Genomic DNA, 24,460 nt, shown 5'->3' on the forward strand with positions numbered 1-24,460 from the left:
ATGACAAAATTTATAAAGAAACATTATAGAAACATGGATATGAGTAAAAATTGTCTTCTCTGGTAGGATATTTAAGAGGCTGGTAACAGTAAGGAAGGAGATCTGAGTGATTGGGGAGAGAGGCAGGGTTGCTTGCACCACACAGCTCCAAGGGGGCACCACTGAAATAGGTCACAATGTCAGTGGCATGCCCCAGAGTTAGCAATGCAGCAGCCTCAGTGGGAAGGAGCCATACCTATTATTCTACTTTTTGAATTTTAAACCATATACCTATATTAGCTATTCAGAAATAATCTGAAATAATCTTTTTTTCCTTTTAACAAAAATGATTGCTTTCATACTATAACTATAAGAGAACAATCAAAAGAACATTTTAATCTATACTTAGGGTTTAAAAGTAACCATTGGTATTGTCATAACTCTATGGTAGATTATTACATCAAAACTGGATGAATATATCAATATGTACCATTAAATAAGAAAAAAGTATTTTTGGTTGCATCTAAGAATACTATTTGCCCCAAAATTCTCTTGTTTTAAATATAGAATCACTGGATATTAATAGATATAGTTATGCCCAGCTGCAAAAGTATACATATTAATGAAGCGTTTAGCTATGCAAAGCTAAATCCCTTGGGCTATCCCTGAGTAGCCCAAGGGATATGGTCAGAAGTAGGGAAAATGGTCAAATATAGTTGGGTGAGACATTTGGAAAGTTCTAACAGAGATGAATATTTTAGTTACCTGTCCTTATGCTTCTTTCTATGTAAAAATTAGCATGGATGCTAAGTAACCATCTTGTCATTTTAAGGATGGAAACCCATGTGCTAAAGACAATAGAGCAGAAAAGCAGATGACACCTTGGTCTCTGATATGGAGCTTCATGCTAATCCTGAACAGTTTCGGCTGCATTTCCTTTTTACTTAATGAAAATAAAGCCCTAGTTTAAGTTGTCATAGTTAAGTTTCTGTTACTACTGGCTGATAAGGGAAAATATCAGAATTATAACTCTGTTGGGAGCAGTATTAAAAAATCATTTGTTTGGTTCCAAGCCATCAAGGAACTACTCTACTGAAAATGACACCTTAAAACTTCCATTGCTTTCCTGACCTGTACCAGAAATGCTAATGACAGTTTCAGCAAGTAGGACCTTAAATCTGTAATACTATTTTAAATGTATTTTTTCCTTCTAGTTAGGTACATGATCATAATGCTGTTAAAGAAATAGCAAAGTAGGGCTTCCCTGGTGGCGCAGTGGTTGAGAGTCCGCCTGCCGATGCAGGGGACACGAGTTCGTGCCCCGATCCAGGAGGATCTCACATGCTGCGGAGTGGCTGGGCCCGTGAGCCATAGCCGCTGAGCCTACAAGTCTGGAGCCTGTGCTCCGCAATGGGAGAGGCCACAACAGTGAGAGGCCTGCGTACCGCAAAAAAAAAAAGAAAGAAAGAAAAATAGCAAAGTAAATTGATGTGCATTCTCTTGTGTTTGCGTAGAAAGTATATCTATTTATATTCTATGTATTTAAAACTTTTCTGAAAGTAAACTCATGTTTGGAAAGCAATGATGCATTAGAATGGACTTTAAATAAACAATTTTACAATTAAGTAGTTATCTAGGCTTTGATCAAGAAGTTATAAGAGAGAAGAAAATAAAATTTGGTGAAAAGAAGTGAGAAAATACTTTTGTTTTAAGTGAAAACATTTTATTTAAAAACAAAAGGGCTTTTTTTTTTGTTTTTCACCCTTATTAGAATTACTTCCTGAAGCATTTACAAGCCATGTATATACAAACAGCAGCTGGAACATTTTGTTTACTTATAGGAAATGTGCAAACTGGAAGAGTCAGAAATGACTTTGTAAAGTGGCCATCTCTGCCTGACCTGACACATTAGCCATGGGAATTTTGAGAGATTCCCAAAATGATGTTCTTTGCATGTCAAAGGAAGAACTCCATCATCAACATCTGTCATTGTCCTTTGGAGGTTTTCAAATTATTAGATTTATCAACTGACCTACCTATGCTCTTAAAATAACCTGAATAATTTACACTGCTTACATTACATATGGTTTTACTATCTTTTGATTCAACAATTGCTTTACAACAGCATTTAGTGACTGCAACTTATAGAAAAGAATTATTATATCTTCTTTATCTAAAGAAAACTCTGCTTTGTAGATGGAAGTTACTTTCTTTGATCTCAAAGTGTTTTAGAAATAGGTTCAGGGCACCAGAAACATGCAGGGTGCAGATTTATATTTTTTCTCTTACTGACTCAAATCAAGTGAAGATTTATCAAGCTGTGAAATATATTAAGTTCACAAAGTTTTAACAAAGGGTTACCAAACCTCAAAACCTGGTGTGATTCAAACTACTTTCAGATGTCCTTTTAATTATATTAAATGAAAGTTTGGATTGGCTTTGATGCTTATGGGCAAACATCAAAATCGCCTGAAAGAGCTGCTAAAACTACTCCCCGTTGCTGCAGTTAATATACTACATTGTATGCACACCACTGGCCAATTTATTCTAGCCACTTTAACAAGGATATCCAGCCTGACAGGCCATACAGAATAGTATCACAAGTCAAGCAAAGCACAAATCATTAGAGGACTCAGAAAGTTGTTTGACACGCACCATGGAGCTCTTTGCCACACAGCCAATTAAGTGACCAAACAAGAAACTTGAAAATACTCATTAATTTCTTCCTAGCAGTATAAATGGAGGTTAGAATCTTTCTTGTCTCATGCACCAAAAGCGCACAAATAAAACTGGCATAATTCAATCTGCACTTTGTCAAAGGTGCAAGTAGCAACTTTGGTTCACAGAAAGTCTGCATTACAGACCAAAAAAATGAAAGCAATAGGTAAAGATGTTTATGCAGTACATATAATAATACAGATATCTGGGCTTTGGAATATATCTATATATATCTATATATCTATATATCTATATCTATATCTATATCTATATCTATATATATATAGGCTCCGGATGCGCAGTCTCAGCGGCCATGGTTCATGGGCCCAGCCGCTCCGCAGCGTGTGGGATCTTCCCGGACCAGGGTACGAACCCGTGTCCCCCGCATCGGCAGGCGGACTCTCAACCACTGCACCACCAGGGAAGCCCTGGAATTTTTAAAAATTCATCAAAAGTTGACATTACTTTTATCATTGAAAAGCTGTATCAGCATTTCTGAGCAGATTCGGCAGCACTTGACATCATTTTCTCCTCCATGAAACAAGAACTTGAGTTGACTCCTGGATGCCATCCATACTCTCCAGGTCCTCCTCCTTATTTAAGGCTGGTTGTTAGTCTCTACTGCTGGTTCCTCTTCCTCTCCCTGACCTCATCATATGACAGTGTCCTGGGGCTCAGCTCTAGATTCTCTTCTCTTTCTACACTCATTTCCTTGATGAATTCATCTAGTACATTGGCTGAAAATGCCACTCTAAGTGAAACATTACTAAATGATTATGTCTAGCTTGACCTCTCAGGTAAATTTCAAGCTCGTATATCTAACTGCATATTTACCATCAATATTGCATACCTAATAAGAATCTCCAACTTAACATGCCCCTGAGTGAAGTTCTTTTCGTGTTCCTCCCAAATTGGTCACAGATCGACTATCTCAATAAATGGTGACTGCATCCTTCCAGTTGCTCAGTCAAAACACTTTGTGTCATCCCAACTCCTCTCTATCTCTGACACTTCACATACAACCCCTTAGCGAATCCTGTTTGTTCCACTTAAAAGAATTCCCAAAGATGAAGAATTATCTCAGCATCCCACACTCATATCCTGTTTCAAGTGAATGTTGTTATTGCCCAAATGGTCACCCTGCTTCAGCCCTTACTTTTCCTGCTAGAATCTATTCTCCACTTTTTTTTTTTTTTTTTTTTTGCGATACTCGGGCCTCTCACTGTTGTGGCCTCTCCCGTTGCGAAGCACAGGCTCAGAGGCCATGGCTCACGGGCCCAGCCGCTCCGCGGCATGCGGGATCCTCCCGGACCGGGGCACGAACCCGTGTCCCCTGCATCGGCAGGCGGACTCTCAACAACTGCGCCACCAGGTTAGCCCTATTCTCCACTTTTAAAACACATCACATCATGTCATCCTTCCGCTCATAAACCTGCAGTGGTTTCCTGTGTGTCTATGAGTAAAAGTTGAAGTCCTTACGATGGTCTATCAGATCTGGGCCCTCGCTGCCCCACAGATTAATGTCCTGTTACCCTCTTCTCTTTCACTCTCCTCCAGTTGCATTCGCTTCCTGGACAACACAGGCATATTTCCACCTCAGAAACTTTGTTTTCTCTGCTGGAATGCTTTTTCCTGCGTATCTTCACAGTTCACTCCTTCAGAGTTTTTCTGAAATGTCACCTCAGTGATGCGTTTCTTGCTCTATTTTTCTCTGTAACATTTATCATCATCTCACATACCATATATTTCATATACTTAGCATACTGTTTATATTCTGCTACTGGACGTTTCACCCTAGGAGAGAGAGCAGGGATTTTGGCCTGTTATGGGCATTGCTATATTCCTAGTACTGATAAAATTACTGGGCACGTGTGCTGAACTAGTAATTCTTGAATGTTTTTGTCATTAACTACTATGTGATGTTTTTTACATAGTTTTGAAGATAGAGATTGCTTTCACACTGATGGTACCTAGGATACAGATTTCTAGTGGATAATGAAGGTGAAACAAACAAAATAAATAAAAAATAAACAAAAAAAGCAAACTATAATTCCAAACTGAAATAAAAAGAGACCTTATTACAAATACTTGGTAAGATTTAAAGAACACATAGACTATCTGCCTTTGAAAAAAAAGGAAAGAAAAATTTAAGGAAGGATGGGAAGAAGGGAGGAAACCAGGTATGCATGTATATGTGTCTTTTTTTAAAAATTTGCATCTATTTACCAATTTTTTTCTGATCAGTTCTCAGCCCGACTATGCAAATAATAGTAGGTTCCAAAGAATGACTCAAAAGATTCACATCAAAAACTGTATGTACTTATATTTCCCATTAAGCAAGATCTACTGCAGACTCTAGGGAGTCCATGCCACCTCTGAGATTTGGAGGACAAAAGAAACTGCTGATAAAAATCAAAACATATTTCTTAACTAGGAAAATGTCCTGCTTTTAAAGCAGTAAAAAATGAACACTAGTAATTTTTAATAGTTCCTGCTAAAGAGAAGAACAATGTTAACAAACATTTCTATTTAGAAGATGGGAACTTGGGATTGAAAAATGAGAAAAAAATATAAATATAAGTTCTGGTTACACTTATAGAACATGAAGACAGTTGTTCTTAAGCTATTTGAGGTCACATTCTACTCTCAGATTCTCATGAAAACACAGACCTCTCTTTGGAGCCATATAATTTTTTTATTCGTTCATGGATTACCCTCCTAAAACTTCCCCTGCCCCCATTCCACCACTAGAGTTAAGAACTTATGCAATTCACATGTACTTGGATGATTATAATCAAAAAGAGAAAATAACAGTGCTGCCGTAGATGTGGAGAAATTGGAACCCTCACGTATTGCTGGTGGAAATGTAAAATGGTGTTTTCACTTTGGAAAACAGTTTGACTGTTGCTCCTTTAACATACAGTTAGAATATTTTCTACTTGCTCTTTTCTTCTCTCAATATGATAATTTTTAAATCACAGTCTCCTCTGAAAACCAAATGACTTCAAAGTAAATTATGTTTGTATTTGACCTGGCTATAGGAGTACAAAATAATCACCACAGAGCCATTTGAGCTCAATCTCAAAAAAAGGAGAAATTAAAAAAAAAACAATTGTTATACTTTATACCATTCCTGCAATACAGTACCATAAATCAATAAATATAAACCAAATAATATATCTTGACTTCTAACACCAAATAATGTCAGTTTTGCAATCACATTATTTTGGCGAATGAAAGCATGAGTTTCTGAATCAGGAAGACCTAACTTTGAATTCAGGAGCCCCTCAATTATTACTGTGTAATTTTGTGAAAGTCATTTAATGCTTCCTGTGCCACATTTTCTCTACTTTAAGAATAGCAATAACTTATATCATAGGGTTGTTTTGAATATTAAGTAAGAATTTATGCAAAATGCTTTGCACAATTATGGCCACAGTGCCTAATAAACATATTTATTCTTCATAATAAATCACTGTTATTCTTTTATTTTTTATTTATTTATTTTTTTTTGCTGTACACGGGCCTTTCACTTTTGTGGCCTCTCCCGTTGCAGAGCACAGGCTCCGGACGCACAGGCTCAGTGGCCATGGCTCACGGGCCCAGCCGCTCCGTGGCATGTGGGATCTACCCAGACCCGGGCACGAACCTGTGTCCCCGGCATCGGCAGGGGGACTCTCAACCACTGCGCCACCTGGGAAGCCTGGAAACCCTATTCTTAATCATGGTGTTGAAGAAGCACTGGATGCACATCAGGATAGCAGCATTAGTGCCATTGGTGCTAGTTGTGTGACCTTGGTCCAGTCATTTCATCTCTCCAGATCTCAACTCACTCATCTTCATCTCTAAGGTCCCTCTTGGTAATATTATATCATGGTAGCTACTTAATATGCATATGTAACACAAACCTTATTTGTTATCTCTGGCATAAAACTTAAAACCCTCTCCTAAATGAAGGTATGCATTATGCCTGCAATATGGTAATGCTATTTTTAATATGATATGTCAATAACTATCTTTTGATAGTCAACAAGGATTTTAATGTAATCTAAAATTACAACTAAATAAAGAAAAATAAAATATATTTGATCCAATTTTTTGTTTTTGTTAAAATTCTTGAGACAAAAGAATAATGGGTTTTAGGAGATTCACATATTATTTAAAAAATCAGAGCAACTGTGTTTTAATTGTTCACCTACAGATGAGTTATCATAACTGACAGCTGACAGTCCAGATTTCACTTTTGTGTGTGTGTGTGTTTGTGGAATAAAAGGTGGGAAGCAAGAAATAAAAAATAAATCTAGATCATTCATAAAATAAACACTGTATTTCTAAAAAATTAAAAGCTAAATGTGTTTAGATGGTCAAAATCAAACCTAGGAGAATCACTGCTTGTGCCCATGGAAAGGAATTTTTTTTTTTTTTTTAAGAATCTTGTGGTAACTAAATAATTATCTTTTTTTCAAATTTAATGCATAAAACATTTCAAGTGTATTTCATACCTATTTCATAGGTAGCTCAGAATGTGCTCTGAACATAGAAATAATAGGGAACATAAGCCTTTAAAATTCAAATAGACTAAAGTTTAAAGTATTATTCCCTCTAGAATTTCATAGAATAATTATCTACAATAAAAGGAACAGAAATAATGCTGTGTTATAGTGAGCAGAGCATTTCTGCTTCACCAATATTCTGTTTGTATTTGGTCTTATCAGATGTTTAGTCAATAGCTGAAACATTTATTCCTAGCCAGTCAATTACAACATCAGGAAATCAGCTACTGAATAAACTGTGCTATTAATTTTCCATCAGAGATTCATGTTTGAATGACCATGCATTTCATAGATTTAAATACTGAAAGGCTAATTATCTCCAAGGCCCCATTAAAGGGATAGCATAGATTACAATAAAAAACAATCCTAATATTTCTCAAAAATGATCCTCAGCTTTCAATGATGAAGAGTACTTCATTTCTCTGTCTATGGCACACACTAAGCTATATATATACATAACCCCCCCAAGCAATTTCTTTCCCAAAACCTTAGAAAAATAAACCTAAACAGCTTCTTATATACAAAGATTCATTAATTTATAAAGTTAAATACAAATTAAAAGCTTTTCTTCCTAATCTCTGTTCAATGTTCAAATGATTTTTTTTTTCCTTTTAAATGACTGTCTCACAAAATGCCCTTATTGTGAATAAACTGATACTGTGTATTTTCTGGACTACTAATCTGAGAACCAGTGATTTGGGTCTTGAAGGCATCTCTCTTCATAAATGTAGTTGGACTTCCCCTTAAAAATGCTATGATATATACACATAGGGAATAAAGTTGACAGTCACACAGTTTCATATTTTTTCTTCCTTCTGATAAAGTTAATTTGTATTTTGGGACCCACAAAATGGAGGCCGCCCCAGTGGCCTGGTCCACATCACAAATCTAAATCTGCACTTATGGGAAATGACTGTCAAGGAAACCTCACATACACTGATCACAATCCTCCAACTCAGAGTTAGCTAGCTCACCTTACCCTAGAAAACAGGACCTGCTAGCCTTATAAGGAAATCCCCAACCTCCTTGCCAAACGCACCCTGTTTAGAGTTGTCTCTATAAAACTCACTCTTGTCCAACATCCCTCAGGGAGAGTGCACCACTGATGGTGAGGCACTTACTGCCTCAACCCATGGATTGTTTTCCCTTGAATAAAGCACATCAAAGTCATTACTAAATAGCTTTGTCATTTGAATTTGTCATTTGACCTTGCCTGCCTTTGTTCCTCCCTCCTCCCCTCCCCTCCTCTCCCGTCCCCTTCCCTTCTCTCCTCTTCTCTCCTCTCCTCTCCTCTCCTCTTCTCCCCTCCCCTCCCTTCTTTCCCTTATTCTAAAAATAATTATGAAACTTGCTTCTGGGATTCTTTTTCACAAAGAACTCATAAACAGTAGAAGTGTTTTTTATCTTGCTTAGAAACAAATTACAACATGTTAACTGGAGGAAAAATTACACTTACATTCAGATTCATGTGTTTATAATAAGTGGAAGAGTAAGATCGTCACAGCTTGTCTTGATTAATTTGGCACAGAAGCATGATATTCCAAGTATCCTGGAATTGTTGTCTTATTTGATTGTCATTTCTGGATGACTTGCTACTCAAATATTAGCTAGACCAACATAGGAATGAAATGTTTTCATACCCACCTCTCTGAAGAAATTAGAGATTTATTATATATTACACCCAACTCACCTTTCAGTGATGATCAAAATTCTCACACCCAAGGTTGCACCTCTATGTTAGTCTGTGCTCCTCTTGTATGATAGAGCACTGGCACTGTCAAATTTATTTTTAGCACATACCCTTTCATATAACTTTCCATTCCCACCCTCCATGCCCTCCCTGAAATTCTTCTAGTTCAACAGGATACATTATCATCTTTCTATCTGATGCCCATACATGCTGTCACCAACAGAGACAATTCAACAACTTAACACATTTATAAAAACGCAGAAAGTACCTGGACATAGGCTCTGCAAGAGCGCTCTCTTTTCTGAAGCTGAATCCATTAAGACAGCAGATTAAACACAGAATAGAAAAAACAAGTTAGTGACAGAAGAAAACAAGAAAAATAAAAGAACACATCTACACAAACACCTTATTTTGTTGTGCACTACTTTCAAGAAGAGAATGAAAGCTAAGCAGCAGCAAAATGTCAGTAACGGCTTGAAAAACAGAAAGTAACAGCTTTTCAGAACCCAAGTGATAACTGGATGGTATAAAGCTGTTAATGATGGAAAGAAATCTGAGACTAAATTTAGTAGAAATTAGTAAAAATCAATATATTTCATTCATTTGACATGATTCATTTCACATGAGGTTAGTTATTAATTCATGGGCCACAAATGAAGATCTATGAAGTTAAGTAAATTATGTCAAAAATTTGGAACCCATTTTTTAAAGATAGTAAATTGTCTGTGGTTTACAGATTTTCAGGTGGTTAATGTGTCCCACAAACCATTTGTTCATACATACAAAAAGTTCTATTTATTGAGAAAATAGGAATGCCCATTCATTTGACTATTTGATTCTAAGGGACAAATACCAAGAGATAAGTAACTTCTGATTAAAAGAATGCAATCGATATTGTTATTTATCTTGTTTTTATTTCTTGAATAATTCCTTTTGATGGTTTTGACCAAAAAAATTATACATTTTAGGAACTTCTGTGGGATAAGAAGCCTGTTTCTGTGTGTTTCTTTGTTTGCATACAGAATGATGTTTTTCTGGGCAAAAGGTTAACAGCAACTCATACTCAGTCCCAAACATTTTTTCCTGGTGATAAAATGAATAATTAATACATATATTTGCTCTGTTTAAATAAATGACTGCAAATTTTATAAATTAGATTGTAGTTTTCCTCCTTTTCCTTATTATTTTCCTTCAGGAGCCTCGATTGTTCAAGGAGAAAATTAACCAGTTTTAAGAAGCAGTTACTCTGATGCCTTTTGTGTGGCTAATACTCTCCCACTTTAATTCATGCATCTTCAATGAGCATAGAGCAGTTACTTCTCTAAAGAATTAAGTGAGGAATGAGTGCAAGTAAATTGTCAGCACTGTCATTTGGATCACTGACTCTCATTTTGGTTTAGCAGGTCTCTAAACTCTCCAGAATTTCAATGTGGAGCTCAATTGATTTGTACGAAGTTGACTTTGCAAATCTGATGGGTTAAAACTGCTTCAGGGAACAGTGGGAACCACAGGAAATGAGAGCAAGCCAGGAAGCATGTGAATAACCTCTGCCCTCCCATCTTCTTACCCCATCATGCAAATTAACATATAACAAACCACGTTATATAAACAGCTGAAAAGAGCCAAATAAGAAACAAAAGAGAGCATTAAAAAGCTTCACAAATGAAAATGTGTCCATTATGCAGTTATTTGATATTCAGACTAGGCGAGCTGATTAGCTGTAGCTAGTTAGAATGTGACATTAATTGCCAGCTTTACCTGATATTGTCAGACATCGACACCATTTTTAAATAAAGATACAAAGTATTGCTATAACAAGTAATGGTATGGATATGTAACATTAATAGAAATTACTATATCCAGTACATTATGATAACAATAGCTGGCAGCAATATTCATTAATAGCCTCCAGTCAGCCTGGGTGATAACACATTAAAATCACAGCATGCCTGCCCAGACTACATAGGCAGCTGTGGATTATATTCTGCCAGCGACTTGGTTGAGATTCTATCAGGAATATGAATGACAAAAATAACTCCTTTCTGCTCAGCATGAAAAAAACTTTAGTAATAATTTATATCTAATTGATAAAGCTGAATCTATTTTCTGAGGATGAAACTGCAGAAAAAACTGACAGATAAAATATCTAGCTTTTTAATGTCGAACCATTATTATTTAAAAAATATTTCTTCCGGTTCATGAGTGAGACTCCTAGTCTAATAAGACAGAAAGGAAATAAACGTAATAAAGACCAGTCTGCAAAGTTATTTTTTCATTGTAAAGGGGAATGTTCATTTAGTGAATTCCATACAGGACATTAGAAGGTCACTGTCAAATTCTTGCTTTTTAAGTAATAAGATTATCACTGATATTTGAGATCTTAAAATCAAGTTTCAATAACCGATTATCTTTACTACAAAAATGCCATTCAGGGAATACATGTTATCTGATGGCATCATTCTAATATCTTTTCACCATGTGATATTTTGTTACATAAATAAATGATATTCGTTATAAATATATTAAATATATTTTACATACTTATGTAAATATAATGTTTATATGTGTATAGGTTATATATAAAATGCTTATATATGAGTATATAATGTATATAAATATATAGTAGATTTAGAAATATAAATTAAAATACATAAAATTCCTTAAAATTTTAAAAACAAATTATTTTTATTAGTTACAATTCAAAGTTGCTGAAACACATTTAAACCTTTTAAGTTATAATGGTAATGATACAAAATCAGTAATTTAAAAATCAAAAGGAAATAAAAATAAATACTTGCCATATGAGTTTTTTAATGTAATATGAATTAGGTTAAATTATTTTTTAAAAAATCTATAATGTATTACTAATATCCTTTTTCATTGTTATTTTCTAAATTTCTGCTTGTTGATTAGACATTTGTTTTACTGTTAATTATATTAATATAAAGGTTTGACAGGGAAAAAACACCCAAAAGAAATGGCATTTATCTATAATAACCCTGTCAGAATTTAGCATACAAAAGAGTACTATGGAAAATAGAATTGTAAATTCAAAATACATATAGAGAGATATCATTTATTGTTCCTTAGATTGAAAGTCAAATAAGGTCATTATTATACTACAGTAGTGAAGTGAATTGAATATAGCTAGCAATTCTCTTTAGAATGATCTGATTTTATGGAAAGAAATAAATTAATCAGGGAAGTCTCACTGATTTTACAACTTTAAAGATACATGTAACAAAGGTCCTTACCTTGTTCAAACTTCGTGCAGCACTATCTTTTCCACCTGGGGTCAAGTTCCGGAGCTGTACATCTAGGAGGCCTACCAGCTGATCCATGGCCCGGACTGAATAAGTGATATCTCCAGCATTCAAGTGATTTCTTGTCTGTTCAGCCAGTTCTCTAGCAATGTTGGCAGCTGTCTCTCCAGATTTCAACTATAATTTTGAAAACAGAAGAAAAAGGAAAGAGATCTTAAATAAGTAATTTTATTGGTTTCTTTGGACAATTGCTTTTGCATATGTTTTAATCATTGAGGCAAGAAAGTTATTAAACCCCATCTTTACTTGGTATACACTCCTTAAGTTTTCCTGCTAATCCATTATTTTCTTCAATACCTAACTTGAAATTCATGCCTTTAGGAAGCTCCTCTTGAGGAATCTAACTTCTAGAAATGGTTCTTAGTTTACCCATCCGAGTGGTTAAGTCTAAGGTTTGCCCTATGACTTTTTTCTATGCATTTCTAAATTGGATGTTGACAGTGGCCAGTACAAATTTTCCATTATGCCTAGTTTAGCACTTAGTTCACAACGAATACTCACTGGCTGCTAAACTCTGTGAAAATTTAATTCCAAATAAAATCCCTGCCTTTCAAAGTGCTCTTCATCTTCTTACTAAGAGATTTTGTTCCCAATGTACCAGGTAGCAAACTATTGCTTAGTTTCTAGCACTTTCCTTTTCTGAAAGTACGTGCTGCTTTTTCAAGTATATTCTACAAGAATTTTTCAAATTGTCAACAATCCCAAGATGTTAAAAGAGATAGACTGGGTTTTCCTGGTGGCGTAGTGGTTGAGAATCTGCCTGCCGGTGCAGGGGACGCGGGCTCGTGCCCCGGTCCGGGAAGATCCCACATGCCGCGGAGCGGCTGGGCCCGTGAGCCATGGCCGCTGAGCCTGTGCGTCCGGAGCCTGTGCTCCTCAACGGGAGAAACCACAGCAGTGAGAGGCCCGCGTGCCGCCAAAAAGAAAAAAAAAAAAAAAGATAGACTAATACCCTATGATTACTTGAGCAAATTTGATAGCTCTGGGTAATAAGAAGACAGGAATATATATTAGCTTATAAGGAAGGCCTGGGGAACTTAAAAAAAAATAAGTGTAATTTCCCAATTTATCATGTCCTTTATCATTTTTAAACTAATAGACTAAAATAAGATTATAAAACATTTACACAATACAGATATAGGTATGCAATGCCAAAATCATGAATATCTCTTCTTTTGCCTCTATATATTCCCACTTCCTAGAGATTGTTAATGGTTTGGCACGGACTTTTCCTGACTTTAGCCTGCTCTATTACTACTTAAATATATAATAGTGTCATTATTTAGAAAATTTTCTTTTCTTCTCTTTTTCTACCTTTAACACAGTCTAATACAGAACTTAGGATCCCAAACAGAAAGTTCCTCTCTTCTCAAGGCTATCTTCCTAATGGATATCCAGAAAGCTATAAGGGGCACAACAAAAACTCTTAGTCAAATAGGTTATCACTATCTACTCAGGGATGCTTAATAAATATTTGTAGCGGTATTGAATGTTAAAGAAACATGAATAAATTGGAGAAATTGGAATAACTAAATTGTTAATAATCACATTCTCAAGTATATAGAAAAATCCTAATTCAAAAACATAAAAATAGTTTAATAACAAAGTGTTGGCAAAGATTTGTAAAAATGTATATGACCATCATAAACTACTACTGAATGTGTATATTTGCATACTTCCTATGTAGAGTAAATTGTTAGCGTCTATTAAACTCTGAAATGTGAAGACTGTATAAGACAGAGATTTCTCTTATCACTATCAACCATAAAAAAAATAATCCCACTGTTATGAAAGAGATATGTTCAAAGATGCTCATTCTAGCTTGCTTATAATAGAAAACAAAATGGGTTATGACTGTGGAAAACTGCTCATGTATATAAATACTATGGAATATTAATCAACAGTTTAAAAGTATGAAAGAGAACAATATTGTTAACGTTAATCTTCAACATGTAATATTGAGTTAAAATAAATGCAAGTATAAAAATTATTTATGTGCTAATATATATAGGCATGTTATTTGTGAAATATAAACACAACTTGAGTAGCATATAAACATTTTACCTATAAAAAATAATATTATATGTAAATATTTTACATTTATATATATATATGTGTATATGTTTAAACGCATAAAACAAAATCTGAAAGATGGAAATCAAAAAACAAATCCTTTTCTGCAATGTTTAAAGTTTACAAGAAGAATATATTAAAGTATTATTATATAGTTAATTGGTACTTTTTAGAAACCCTTAAAATATAAAAACACTTGCACTAAATTTATTGAATTTGTAAATTATGGTCAGGACCTGAAAACCTGAGATACTTGTAAGACCAAATGGAATATATTATAAGGTTCAAGGATAAGTGTGTAGCAAAGTCAATGTAGACCCACTGATGGATCATGAAAGTACTTTTAAGTGGTCACAAAGTGACATAAATGTGATTATAATCCATACATTTAATCATTACATATAATTTAGGGGTACTTACTTGTAATCTAGTAAATCAATGATTTATAAAATTCAGTATTTGTTAATTAAATTGGTGAAATGCTAGTACTCATGAAGTATTCAAATTCAATATTCCATCAGTAAGTCTGAACACCTGATACAATTGCTTGGCAATGTTGCAAAACTCCTGTGCACATGAGTATCCAGATAGCTGGAATTCCTATAATTTTCCAAAGGGATATTCTTTTAATCAATGCACCACTCATATATATATATTTTTTTTTTATAGAAAGGCAGACTGCCACATACAGCACCTCATTTGGATATGTCTAGAGTCTTGGAAGCTTGACTACCCTATGTTCTCCTACAAATGGACCTTGAGAGCTTGATTGGAGGTTCTAGTGGGGGAGCACACCTACTTATATACCCTTGACTGAAGAATGGTCCTCCTCTATTGGGAAAGGTCATCCTCTTCAACCAAGCGAGCAGCTTTGGAACGGATGCAAGTGGAGTGGTGAGGGAGGAAGGGGACACACGCCTAGCCATCCAGATAAGCCATATCAACCCTGGAGATCAATGGGGTGACAGATGCTACATCCACCATCCATAGAGTCTTGCATTTGTTGTAGTTTCCTACCTATGCTATTCTTATAAAAATGAATCTATTTGTGGAATTACTATTGTTTTACTTTAAGCATTATGCACTTGTATAATTGTTTTATCATCATTATTACTGTATTGTTTTCTTCTATGCCTTTATTACCACATAATATTTTTTCGATGAGAAAATGTCAAGGCACATGCACCTCTGGAGTCTTTTGATTCACTTAAATGGGCGTTGTTGGAAAAAGGCTGAGATCTACTAGATAATAGGCTTTCTTTCATACATTATCCTCAAAACTAAAGATGCAAGTACTGACTTTCATTACAGCTATCATGGAACATTATAAAAAAACAAAATTACTTATCAAACAGAAAAAAATAGGTATTTTCACATTGTAATTCAATTTCTTTTCTTTTTCTGTGTAGTTGTACAAACATAGTCTTCAATTATTAATTATTATAACATTGGGGTAGGACATGATAAGGTGAAAAAGGAGGACTATGTAATTTACTAACATAAAAATTTAAACTTTTTCTTTATGTACAGTAATGAAAAAGTTGAAAATGTAAAAGACTAATAAGTCAAAATATCACTGCTCTCAACATAAAAGATAATGATGCTGCCTATATATTTGTCAATAGCCGATAGTGTAGTGTAAAACCGTGAGTCAAATATGAAAATCTTTAGTGGATTATCTTAAAAATAGTAACTACATTTTAGCACTCAAGTGTTTATTTATGAAGAATAAATCTAATTAATCCCACAAAAGAACTCTGGAACTCAATATTCACCAATAAGAAAGCTGTAAGAAAAAAACTAAAGTACAAATAAGTTATAAAAATGTTTATAATAAAAATGTGATAAGCATGTTTTTAAAGTAAAATAAAAACTAATATAACCAGTTATTCATTATGATCCTCTCTTCCTCTTAAAATTGAAGAAATCATAGTAAAATTCTTTCATTCATTCAACAATCATTTGGACACTTGTTATTTCCTAAGGAAATAAAGACAAATGTTATATGTGGCTCTTGCACTAAGGAATCTCACGTTCTACTAGTTGGTATTGCGGGGGAGGGTGCATAAAGGCAGATAATACTAATTCAACAATGCAATTATGATAACAGAATGTATATGAGGTGTTATTGAAATATAGTACAGAGGTAATAAACACCTGGAAATTAGGTGGGAAAGCAACAGAAAGTAACAATAAGTTGAAAGTTAAAAGATAAGTTGAGCGTGACTTAGTAAGATAAAATCCTGGTAGGGACTGGTGGGGAAAGAGAGCCAAGAGGATGTTATATAAAAAGCGAAGTCTAAGTAATCATGGTTTGGGAAGACAGGGTACTAAAGGCAGAACAGAAAGAAAAAGCACATTTTTCTATCTTCAGAATTCAGTTTGGTACTTACATAGCACAAATTGTGTGTCTGTATGTATTAAATATATATATCTAGTTTTTAAAAAATAGAATATCTCTATCTCTACTTTCAACAATTGTTCCTTCAGTCTAAATGCTCATTTGTTATTTAACCAAAATTTTAATTTCTAATAGTATTATGCTAAAGTCTGGGGATAAAATGGTTCCCAATAACAGGACCTTACGTACTAGCAAGGGAAGGGCTATTAAGAAATTAACTGCACAAGAATTTGATTTCAGTTTTTTTGAGGGCAATACAGAATCCCAGTGTGGTAGAGTAGTTAAAAGGCATTTTAACCTGGTGTATGAAGTTAGGGAATAATTCAGGAAATACTTCTCTGAGAAAGAATGTGTAATCTGAGATGAAATAGAAAAGAGGGAATTAGGTTGGGATGAGGGCAGGAGTTTCCAGGCAGAGAGAGCAGCTTTTAGGAGAGGTGGGCAGGGAGTCTTAAGGGTGCTGCACAAAGGGCACTTGTGACTGGGGTTTAGGCAGCTGGAGAGGTAAGCAAGATTGAGTAGTTCCACTTTGGAAGTCATGATGACGATTTTGGAAAATTGTGTTTAGAGTGATATGAATGGGGCTTCCGTGGTGGTGCAGTGGTTGAGAGTCCGCCTGCCAATGCAGGGGACACGGGTTCGTGCCCCAGTCTGGGAGGATCCCACATGCCGCGGAGCGGCTGGGACCGTGAGCCATGGCCGCTGAGCCTGCGCGTCTGGAGCCTGTGCTCCACAATGCGAGAGGCCACAACGGTGAGAGGCCCGCGTACCGCAAAAAAAAAAAAAAAAAGAAAAAGAAAAAAAAGAAAGAGTGATGTGAATGTACCGAAGAGTCTAAATAGGAGTGGTCTAATCAGTCTTACATTTGAAATCAAACTCAGTAGAATGGATTAGAGGGTTCAGGAATGAATGAAAGGGGATCTGCTGTGAGGTCTTCTACTGCCACAGCAGTAGAAGGAGCTGTTGTGGATTAAGGGTAGTAGCAGTGGAGAAAAGTGACAACTGGCCTGATTTGGGAGAGATTTACAAGTACCCTGACAGACCTATTATCTGATTGGACGTGTGAGGGGAAGGAAAGGGAGGCACCAAGAGTCATCTCCAATTTTCTTGTTGTTAATGGCAGTGGTGCCATCAACTGGACTCTCTCCTAGTCACTGTGACCTCAAGGTTCAAGCTCAGTTCAAAGGTTGCCTTATCAAACCAGGCCTTCACCAACCATATTCTTTCCAGGGGCATCCAGAAGCTACTCTTCTTGCTGATTGTCCTATTGATTTCTCTCACCACTGTTATTATTATCTTATTTCCATACAAAAATATACACATATATTGAACCTGCCTCAAGTCTTCTGTGCAAAGAGGCAGGATTGAAATAGTTATTTCATATATTCTACATTAAAGACATCATTACAATATCTAAACATTTCTTTTATTCTGCTTAAGTTATTTCTCAGAAATAAGTACATGCACACTGAGAAATCTTATGAGTTTTTGAGGATTAGTAAATTAATGCCTGTATTGAAATGGTGGGATTATACCTAGGGCTTCAATAGGGGAGGGGAAACCCTGAAGTTAAGGATAATAATTATGACAGAGATGGATACTATTTGCATTTCAAATTTTGACACAAGGAAAAACAGTTTTCTTTGAAATAAGCTTTGACATTTTATGGGATTTATTATATCAAACATTAATCAGGTGTCAAAACAATTCATGAAGAAGTTACTCATATTGTTTAAGTACAGAGCTACCATTTCTTTGAAAGATCTGCCTATTTTTTCTATAAATCTGAGTCAAGTAGGTATATAAACAATAAAATGCTTCTAGCTTACAACTGAATGTGGGCTAAATGAGCCTGAAGATGTGGAAATTCCGCTAATCTCTGATTAAATTAACAAGCAATTTACTTTCATTCCATAGTAGATCTACAGAGGCTAAAAGAATGGAGAAATTAAGATCTGGGTGACAGGATTCAACCAGGCTTCCAGAGCAAATCACCGGCTTATTTTATACTGTAAAACAGCAACATCATTTCTAGATCTTCACATCCTTCTTTAGAAAATGCAGGAAGAATCTTACATTATCTCAGAAGCTGTGAGTAGTTTATGTGCAAACAAACGAAAAGATATTTCAGTTTGCTAGAAATAAGAAGACTACTTCCCAGTAACAGTTCAGGCATATCTTTTTCATATAATAGTTGGACCAGGTAATGAAGTAGGAAGCAGACCTTACTTTACATGTAAATAAACATAGAATGTCTTCACAACTTTAATTTCACAGTTTCCAATTGAAAAAAAGACAGGAAGGATTATAAAGTGCAATGAATTCTTTAAAGGTATGCAAAATAGAAAGTATAAACTCCTTTTTGATAACTTGAGTCCAAGCTAGAGGTCAAGCTGAAGCCAGAGACTATGATTTCAGCAAACAGTCATTAAGAAATGTGAGAAAACAGGATATTTTACCACATATGTTAGAGAAGGCAGAGCTCTAAACTAATTTGTTGGCTTCCAATATGACCAGAAGCATATTTTTAAAACATTAATTTGAAGACATATGTACCTAATCTCACTATCTATTTAATCTATCTTCGTATCCAATCATCTGTTTATCTTTGTACCTACCTTTCTGTCCACCCATTCATCCACCCACCCACCCACCTACCAATCTCTCTTTCCCTCCCTGCCCCTACACTCCACCACTGCATCTTTTTGTACAACTTTTGCTTTTCCCCTTCTATACAAATTATTAAATCTCATGATTATGAAAGTATACTGGCCAGTTTGTAACAAATTTCTTCTGCCTTTAAAGGTTTACATTTTCTCCAGTGAAATGTAATCTATTCTTTAATATCACACAAAATTTAATCTATAATTTCACCAGTATGTAAGTGGCCTAAATTCATTTGTGAATCAGAAACCATCAAGATTCTTTGCTTGTTTTCTCCCTTCTGGCCTGACCGTAGGGGAAAAAAAATATTACTCATTTCTTAATGAAAATGAAAATTTAAGGTTTGCTTTTTCCAACTAAAGTAAGCATCCTGATCCATTTATTTGTGAATACTTGTTGTCTACAGTGGTGCCTGACATACAGTGAGTGAGTAGTACCAATAACAACATGAAAGATCTTCCCATGGGAAAGATGCAGTGACTGCTATCCAGGGTGGTCTTATCTTTAAAGCCCTCAGGAATTCCCCACAGGCACTATAAAGCCATAAGAGATGGGCCTCATGTTCCAAGGTACGTTCACCCACAAACTTGCAGAGGGAAAACTGAAAACACTGTTTAAATGAGAGAATCACCCCTTCTTTTCTTTCGTCTTCTATGCTTTTATTGTGGGTAACAAGTGTTACTCTATTTTAAAAGTCTGAACCACAATGAGCAGAGGAGGGAAGGAACAAATCATTCTGGATACCTATTTCACTTTTACTTTTTCACACTGGCATAACAAACAAATTAAAGAAAAGCAGGGAGGTCAGAACAGAGGAAGGGGGATGGAACAAGGGAAAGGAAGGAGGGAAGAGAGGGGCAGTGAAGAGAGAAAGAGAGGGGGATGGGAAAGGGAGGAGGGGTGAGAGAAGGGAAGCAAAAACTGTGAACTCTGTTGGTTACTTTCCATTTGCTAATTCAAGGAAGGCCACTTTCCATCCTCCTCCATCCTTCCCTCTGCCCTAGGAGGTGGACTTACATGATGTTAGTAAGAGCACCCCTCTTCTCTGGCTTTTGTTTGGGTTTGGCCAGTGGTGAGGCTGGGCACATGAGGAGGCTGGAAGAGGTGAGTGGGTGAGATCAGAGTATTTATTCCCCTAGATCTTTTCTGAAGATTTGCCTGAGGCTAGGTTGTGTCTCTTGTCTATAGATCATCTTTCTTTCTTTTTTTTTTTTTTTTTTTTTTTTTTTTGCAGTGCGCGGGCCTCTTACTGTTGTGGCCTCTCCTGTTGCGGAGCACAGGCTCCGGACGCGCAGGCTCAGCGGCCATGGCTCACGGGCCCAGCCGCTCCGCGGCATGCGGGATCCTCCCGGACCGGGGCACGAACCCATGTCCCCTGCATCGGCAGGTGGACTCTCAACCACTGAGCCACCAGGGAAGCTCCATCTTTCCTCTCAAGGATACCGTGTTACCAGTTTTCTGTCATTCCATTGATCTGGCAACCAGAGGCCTGGGGTTGGGAACAGCTCCATCCCTATTACTAGCTCTGGGTTCCTCTCAATCCCTTGCAGTTCACCTCTGCTCCCACAAATGCCACTGTAAACAAACCCTCTTCAAAGGTTCCATCTGTTTGTTTTTGGGACTCAGGTACTGAGGGAGTAAATGAGCAAAGGGATGAATTCTGTGGAAGATGCTTTGGGGAGAAGGGAGAGAAAATAGGGACAAATAACTCTGTGGACAGCACATACAAATTCTCTCTCAGAAGCTTATGATGTGAATAGTTAAAAGTGTTAGAGTTTTGTGGTAACCTGTTCAACTATCATTTATGTTTAATGAATAGCATAAATAGTTGGAGGTATAAGTAAAAGAGTGGAGAGAAGTGAAGAGAGACTAGGTAAGTGGGTGTGGGATATAAAGGCCATCATGATCTATTCACAGTGTAGCCAGTGTTGTGGCTAAATGTGACATGTTGATAAAGGTAGACCCAGCTAAATACCAGCTCCAGCACTGACCTGGCAATAGTTACATAAGCCAATTCACAGGGTTCAAAAACCTCCTGTTATACTTTTGACAATTCTATAAATTTATAAGTAATCAAGCTAAGGTGTTATTATAAATTCCAACTCTCTAAGTTGTATAATTTTAATATAATTATAATACAACATAATTTTACATGTGCTACAGGATTACACAGAAATGCTCCAAAAGAACGGAACATACTTGCTATAAAACAAAAACATTCCATCCCTAAATCAAATGGGCAAGAGCTGTCTGCTCTTTGCAAGGAATTGTGCCTTTTGTCACAAGATTAGCAGGTCTGCAGAGGAAAGAAAATAATTAAGCATCATTATCAGTTAAAGTCACCAGTAATTTCTGCAATGAAATAGGCCAACCATATTCAGGAATTATCATGAAAACATTCACTTTCTAGGTGAATTATTACTGAATTAATATTAACCCCCAGGCTTAGTACATAGGGAATATTTTTTAAAAGTCACTAATGTAAGGAGATATGCTACTGATCTTTTAATCTGATCACATCCAGGAAGAAGTTACTTGCCCTGGGGTCTGAGCTACATTGTAATAAAAATCAAAGGACATAAAAACTGTGGCAGGAACAGTACTGAAATTGGAGAAGCATCATTATGAATAGCAACAAGTATGGAGATGCACATGTAAGAGGGTAACTGGAGTCAATATAACCACTGTTCTTCCATGATTTAGGGTAAATAGATGGTTATGGTTCATCTGCTAAACAATCTACTGAGTAGATATTTATGGATTATTGAACAGTATATTATTGAGGATAAGCCTGGTTAAAAACAAATAGAGAAAAGAGCAAATGGCACAGAGAGGCTTTTAGTAAGGCCATCATTTGTAATACTTCTCAGGAAAAATCTCTTTCAGAAATTCCTCAGCATAGCTAATGTAACATAGAAGGACTCTCCATTTTAAGAGTGCATAAATCCGCACAAATTGCTATAATAAGGATTCATCCCATAGCCCTTTTGGCATAAATGCACATCTGGTCTCTGTTTGCAATGAAATCAATTCAAAGCCCCACAGTGCATTAATAATAAAAATGTTCAACATATTGCAACCAAATAAGCCCTGCAAATTTGAGTCTTCAAGATTCTGTCACATGTGTGTATACTTTTAACACTGATAAATGATTAGGTTACAGAACATTTATCAAATGGATTAAGATTCCAAAGGTAGACTTTTTTTTTTGTAATTATTATTTCCACAGGAAAATCCATATGTATATATGCTAGAAGCTTTTGCTTGCTTGATTTATAATACCTCTTGGACGTTTATATCTGTAGTTCACAATACCATAAAATTTTATTAATAATAAAACTGCCTGGCTTAGAGGAAGTACATGGATTTCCTCTTTAAGAACAACAAAATTCTAGAATTAGCTCACAGCATATTAGGCTTGTCATTAAATCTTAAAATAAAATGGAGATTTTTTTCCACATTAATTAAAAAAATTATTGACTATTTTGTTTACAGCAGTTATAGTCAACAACAGAGGATCTAGATCTGGCAAAGTCTTCCTTGTCAGTGACATGATTTACCTTCTGTGTTATATGGCTGACCCAAGGAGAAGAGCAGTTGCTAAGGTCTGGTCCTTGGGGATCCCAGATTCCATCAGGAGCCAGGCATAGATAAGTTGATACTCCTAAAATAATGAGAGAAATAGGTCTGTTTCAAATGTTCAAACCATCTTTCTTATAATGACTTTATATCCATAATATGTTCAAATATGAGCAAAGGTAAGACTATGATCATTAAACCGAAGTAATGTCTATTAAAACACCATGTACAGTGCCTAGCAAGCAATTGGCATTAGAGAAACATAACACAACAAACACTCAATGTTTTTAAAGCATTTGCTGACAACTACACCAGGTACAGGGAATAACTTCATGACTTAGATGAATGTAGTACCTGACTCCATGGGGCTTACTGTTTGAGTTTTCAGAGGCAAGGTAGCTGTTGAGTCTTAAAGGAATCAGTTTGCAGGTTTTTCAGGAAAACAAGGTGGGTAAGGGCATTCCAGGCAAAGGAAAAATATGCTGTCTTTGGGAATCATCAAGTGTTTTGAATTGAGGTCTAGTGGGTAGGGGAGTTGTATTTAATGGAGTTGGAAAGGCTGGCAGAGCCAGATCATAAACGCCCTTGTCTGTCATCTGTAGGTGCTGGAAAATCAATGAAGACCATTACGCAGAGGAGACAAATGGGCTGATTTAGGCTGTAGAAAGATAACTGTAGCAGCAGCATGGAGCATGAATTTCAGGGAGTGATATGGAAGTTGTGAGGAAGCTATTGCAATAATTCAGGTGAGAAAAGACTGTGTGGGCCTTGGACAGGGGCACAGCAGAGGGGACAGAGAAAGGGTAAAAAGAAGACTGCAGAGTAAGCGCAGTCACCTGGGAGGTAGGGCTTCAGAAGGTTTCCTGTAAATCTCTTTCTCAATTTTCACAGAACAAGAACAACATATTTCTGTAGTGCTTTGCAGTTTGCAAACTGCTTTCAAATAAAGTATTTCACTAACCTCTACAACAAACATCTGAAGAAAGGGGGGCTGTTATTATTTCTCTTTTAGAGATAAAGGAACTAAGGTACAGAACTAAGGAGACAGCGCTAAGAGAAAAGTTCAAAATGTTTTCTGATTCCAATACCACAGAAAACTCTGGAACTAAATATTGTGCCCCTTCATAAAGGGAAGGAAGATCTCAGAATATTTTTAAACACTTTGATGAAAACAAATTAAATGTGCACTTTTATATATCTTCTTATCTTCCCACCACTTCATATACCATGGAATTCAGAAGGACATTTCCACATTGAAACTTTGTTAAGACAAACCTATTGAAGTAACCAAATCAATAACACCCAAAATCACAGCTCCTAACAATGCTGGTCTAGTGATGTCTATTATGCATTTGTTTTATTTACACATTTTATGCAATAATGCAAATTTTATGCAGGGTGTCAAGTATTAGTTTTATGAAGATCAATATCTGTAACAATAAGAAATCAAACTATTTCTGGCTTAAAATTGTAAATAATA

The 24,460-nt window shown here is 35.8% G+C and overlaps 1 protein-coding gene across 22 annotated transcripts in view; it reads right to left on the minus strand.

Moving 5' to 3' along the window:
• The window catches only part of ADGRL3 (adhesion G protein-coupled receptor L3), a 581,523-nt gene that overhangs the window by 151,258 nt on the left and 405,805 nt on the right, over nt 1–24,460 (minus strand). For 20 of the 22 annotated variants that reach the window (XM_081254129.1, XM_081254127.1, XM_081254128.1 and 17 more), the window contains 3 exons: nt 22,962–23,065; nt 12,195–12,380; nt 9,209–9,247 (listed from right to left, as the gene is read on the minus strand). In XM_081254129.1, coding sequence (XP_081110255.1) covers nt 9,209–9,247; nt 12,195–12,380; nt 22,962–23,065 — 329 coding nt within the window. The remainder of the gene's footprint in view (nt 1–9,208; nt 9,248–12,194; nt 12,381–22,961; nt 23,066–24,460) is intronic. The other 2 variants (XM_081254116.1, XM_081254117.1) reach the window with 1 other exon arrangement.

This window comes from Mesoplodon bidens (assembly GCF_964165515.1).
Source record: "Mesoplodon bidens genome assembly, chromosome: 1".
In the NCBI taxonomy this organism is placed as follows: Eukaryota; Metazoa; Chordata; class Mammalia; order Artiodactyla; family Ziphiidae; genus Mesoplodon; species Mesoplodon bidens.